The sequence below is a fragment of the Gigantopelta aegis genome, chromosome 5 (genome assembly GCF_016097555.1).
Source record: "Gigantopelta aegis isolate Gae_Host chromosome 5, Gae_host_genome, whole genome shotgun sequence".
Lineage (NCBI taxonomy): Eukaryota > Metazoa > Mollusca > Gastropoda > Neomphalida > Peltospiridae > Gigantopelta > Gigantopelta aegis.
The window spans coordinates 33363026-33367967 of record NC_054703.1 but is presented as its reverse complement, the minus strand read 5'-3'; the positions used below and the strand labels follow the sequence as shown (position 1 = coordinate 33367967).

Here is a 4942-nt window from a genome sequence, read left to right as displayed (position 1 = left end):
TGGATAGATTTTGGACATAATGTCCAATGGGGTCATCTAAACAACATAAAGCAAACAAAAAAATCTTCTGTTGCAATTTGTTCTAAGTTTAATCATAGTTTTACTGGACTACGGTATACAGGCTATTTATGGAAACTTTGCTATGTTGATTAATTTCACTACAGAGGGCGCAACAATAAAACAATCAGAGTTACCTCATATAGCAAGACTATACCAGTCCATAAAACCAAAATAGCGGTTATAACGTTGTCAGTGTCGTTTTCTTACTATATACAGTTTTATTTATTTCAAAACCAAGTATGTTTTTTAATTGCCCTCAATAATGGTAATTTTTTATTTCCAAAACACTTTTACTTTTTTCTTACATTAGAGACCGATTTTATTTGATGTTTTAAATGTTTGTAGGAGGATAGGACGGATTATATAAATGGATTTTCTGGATCCACCACCAATGGACTTGCTGAAGTGTCATGTGATAACGTAATACCCTTCAAATCTTGGCATAATACTCTTTTTAAGTAAAGAGTATCTTTACTGGGACAAAGGTTTGCTTTTATTGCAGTTTATTATTTCGTTATGACCGTACCAAGTATCGAGGAGAATCTATATTTTGCTGAAATAAGCGCGAACTTATCAATGAGGTTGATGTGATGTCATTCGTAGCTTTCCAGACAGGAAATGACGCCATTCGTAGCTTCCAGACAGGAAGTGACGTCAAATATGCAATGATGTCCGACAAGTTTTTTTTTCGAGTCACTTTTTAACGACAAAAGTTGATTGTGATGATATTTATCGAGGAGATCAAAAGATTGCTTCAGCAGAGCATTTATTTTGTTTAACATAAAAGAAGGCAATCAACAACAAAAAGGTTACTCGGCAAACATATAAAAAGGGTATGATTCACAACAATGGACTGGTGGAGGCGTTTATGTTTCTTTTTTTCGTCCCCAATATTTTTGTTTATGAGCTCGACCTTTAACTTGATGAACTATGTCTATAGGAGGCCTAGGCCTTAGTGAGTCTTTTTTTTTAATAGAAAAAAATAGAAAAAAGACTAATGTTATTTGTAATGATGTTCCGATTGCTGCAACTGCCCCCCGTCCCCCCCCCCCCCCCCCCCCCCAAATTAAACAAATATGCTTGAATCAGGATAACAACATTTATTCATATTTAAATATTAGTATTAGCCTACTGTCAAGTTATGTATACATATGGTTGCAAATTAATCACTACACATTTTTATATGGATTGCAACTGATATTGTGGGTAGAATGATGAAAATATATGGTAAAAAGGTTTTGACAGGCGATCTCATTTTGCCCGAATATCTATTGTTTTTGCCCAAAATCAAGGATTTTTTCCAGTGGTGGGGAGAGGAGGTGCTGCACCTGCCCACTCCCACTGCCAATCTCATAGGCTTATGTTACGAATTAATGGAGTAAATTAATACTTAGACAGGGTTCCTGCCAAACGATAAAACGGGTATGGCACCATACCCAACTTTGTTTGCAGATTTCTTTTTTAAGTTAACCTTTTGACAAAATTAATTACTCTTATTATTATTGTATGATTTTCTAAACTCTTCAGAAAGAAAGAAATGTTTTATTTAATGACGCACTCAACACATTTTATTTACGGTTACCGTATATGGCGTTAGACATATGGTTAAGGACCACACAGATATTGAGAGAGGAAACCCGCTGTTGCCACTTCGTGGGCTACTCTTTTCAATTAGCAGCAAGGGATCTTTTATACGCACCATCCCACAGATAGGGTAGTACATACCATGGCCTTTGATATGCCAGTTGTGGTGCACTGGCTGGAACGAGAAATAGCCCAATGGGCCACCGATGGGGATAGATCCCAGACCAAATCGCACACTGAGCGAGCGCTTTACCACTGGGCTATATCCTGCCTCTGTAAACCCTTTAGAACCCTAAATGTAACTCAATTTGTTTCTGGCGGAGGCATTCAATTCAATAGCGCCATACACAAAAATTTCTTTGGCAGAGCTCGAACTTAAGAATTTGTCTCCCATGGCAATTTTTAAAAGAATTGCAATGCGTGAAACAGTCCACCGACGGCAATTTTGAGCCTGCCTATGGCATTTATTTTTTTAAAGTGACATTTGCGGAAAATAAACCCGACTGAAAGGCTACCTTGTTATATGTAGACATCTTTTAAATGTGCAAATGTTAAATATTGGCAGATAATGTACACCAGGTGTATACATTTCGCCATTGTTGAGGAGCTTTATCAATGGCACAAAATTTATGGCAATTTATATCTCAATGATGGCAATTGCCGTCGGTGCCGCCGTTAAGTTCGAGCCCTGCTTTCGTGCAGAAGTACTGAATAGTAAACTCTTGATCTCATCAGTTGATATTAAGTTCATGTTGTTAGACTTTTGTCTTATTATTAAAATTAAAAATATATTGATTACTACACAATTATCGTTTTTAAAGTGTTCAGCATAAGTGATAAAATATGAAAATATGTTGATTGTGCAGTAACGATAATTCATAAATTAAGTTTCATAAATGAGTAAATCTTATAAAATAAAATAAATAATAAGAAATTAATTAAGTATGTCGAAATAAAAGCTGAAAATATGCTGAGATGTCATTTAAACAAGTATTTATTTTGTTTGCTTTTGTTTACAGCTAGACGTGAAACATGAAGTCCGAACATCTTTTTTTCTCCATCCTGGCATTTCTAATACTTTGTGGTTTGTATAGTATATATACTATAACATCAGTTAAACACTACAATTTGTAATAAATTTCTCAAGACAGAACCCTCTGTAAACGGGAATTCTCTTAAATCGAGACATTTTACAGAGTCCCTTTTTGAAAACCAGTACAGAACTTAACCTCTCTAAACCGGTTATTTGTACGGAATGTGGTAACTTCGGACCCAAGTAATCTCGGCCCCAGGTAATTTCGGACCGGTAATCTCGGCCTCTGTATTAATGAAAGCAACTTATATCTCGGTTATACGCAAACGAAAGTTTGTTTTTAAACAACCTGATATTATTTCAAGATGAGTTTGTTATTTAATTAAACATTATTATATAGTCATTGTACATTTTGTTGTGGATGTTTTGTTTATTAACTTTTAAACATTTATTCTGCTCATACCCCGTCCCCTTCTTACTATGGTTTGATTTGGTAGGTGTTCCTGATTTTAATCAGATGCTATGCCCACATTAAGCATGTTTGAATCCTCGGCATATAAGCATTTTAATACCTATCAAACAATCCAAATTTAGCCATTGGTGAATAATGCATTTAGTGTATGTGAACTGTAATCTGGACGTTCATTGTTACTAATTACCAAATGGTTAGTATATATTTTATATTCACGACACGTAAAGTATGATGATAATTGTCCCTCAGATATATCTAGAGTATGTACTATTAAACTGGATTTTAAACACAATTGGTAAAAACGGTCTTAGCAAAATATTTTTAAATGTTTAGAAAATAAAGATATATATGAAATTGAAACTTCTTGTTTTATTTACTAGAAATAAAATATATGTACAACTGGGTATATGTCCCATACTTTTGGAGAAATATGCATATTGAAATGAACATTTGAACTGCATATGCCATAAAATTAAAAAACGTATTTCATTTCAACTATTTTCGTGCTTATATTCAATTAAGGTTCAAGCACACTTGTTATAGCACACACCTCAGTGGTTAATTGTTAGTAAATATATGTTATTGAGAGTGTTAATGTGAAAAAAGGAGGGTGTAGTGGCCTTACATCTACCCGTTGTGCCCTTAAGAACTCACTCTGGGCTGGAGTCGGTACCGGGATGCGAACCCTGTACCTGTCATCCTTGTAAGACCGACGTTTGCTTAGGCACTGCGCTATTGAGACCAGTAGAAAAATGTCATCAGAATTCCTCTTAACTAAGCCGATGGGGTCCGAGATTACTCGGATCCGAAGTTACCAGGTCGAAGTTACCAAAGTCCGAAGTTACCCCTATTCATCTGTACTGACATTCAACCGAAACTTTACAACGCTTCATATTGTATTATAGAAAACCAACAAATGGTATGGTGAGATATGAAAGTATCATGAAGTTCAACATCTAAATGTCACAATGCACTTCATGATACATGCAAAGTGTTTGGATGCTTTGCTTTGATTAGCAACAGAAGTTACATCATGTTTTAATATTCCAACAGGATCTTGAAAAAAATTGAATCCCAAAATTCAGTGCTTGTATATATGTATGATTCAATGATGACTATCATTACCACTATCATTATCATTATCATCACCATTATCATCATCATTATCACCATCACCATTATCATCATCACCTCATTGACATTTTTCCTCCATCATTATGATCATTACCACCATCACCATTATCATCATCAACATTATCATCATCATCATCAACATCATCATCATTAACATCACCATCATCATCACCATCATCATCACCATTATCATCCACAACATCACCATCATCATCATCACCATTATCATCATCATCACCATTATCATCATCAACATCACCATGATCATCACTAACATCCCCACCATCATCATTATGAGCATCATCACATCATCATCACCATCATCATCATCATCATTATTATTGCTATGATGATGATGATGATTATTATTATTATTATTGTTATTATGATTATGATGATTATTATTATGATTATTGTTACTGTTACAATTCAGTGGCGAGTGGTCTGGGTGGTGAGTGGGGTCCCTGGTACGAGGACAAACACCGGTCAGGAAAGTGCAGCATCACGTGCGGCGCCCAGCAAGGAGCTGTTCGGAGAGTCGTCAGGCGCAACTGCAGCAAGGACGGCCGACCCGCGATGGAAACCGAGTGCACTGGTATCGCTACAGTCGTCTCCACCAGACCGTGCCGGCCACAACTGACCGCATGTCCCAGTACGAT

At 35.9% G+C, this 4942-nt stretch overlaps 1 protein-coding gene across 5 annotated transcripts in view; it reads left to right on the top strand.

Moving 5' to 3' along the window:
* The first annotated feature begins 226 nt into the window (after positions 1–226).
* LOC121373805 overlaps positions 227–4942 on the top strand; it is a 12120-nt gene continuing 7404 nt past the window's right edge. Inside the window, exons 1-3 of one of the 5 annotated variants that reach the window (XM_041500580.1) lie at positions 227–325; positions 2664–2728; positions 4717–4935. In XM_041500580.1, coding sequence (XP_041356514.1) covers positions 2677–2728; positions 4717–4935 — 271 coding nt within the window. In that variant the 5' untranslated portion in view covers positions 227–325; positions 2664–2676. Of the gene's footprint in view, positions 326–370; positions 546–694; positions 1016–2663; positions 2729–4716; positions 4936–4942 lie in introns of those variants that run through there. The other 4 variants (XM_041500582.1, XM_041500583.1, XM_041500578.1 and 1 more) reach the window with 4 other exon arrangements.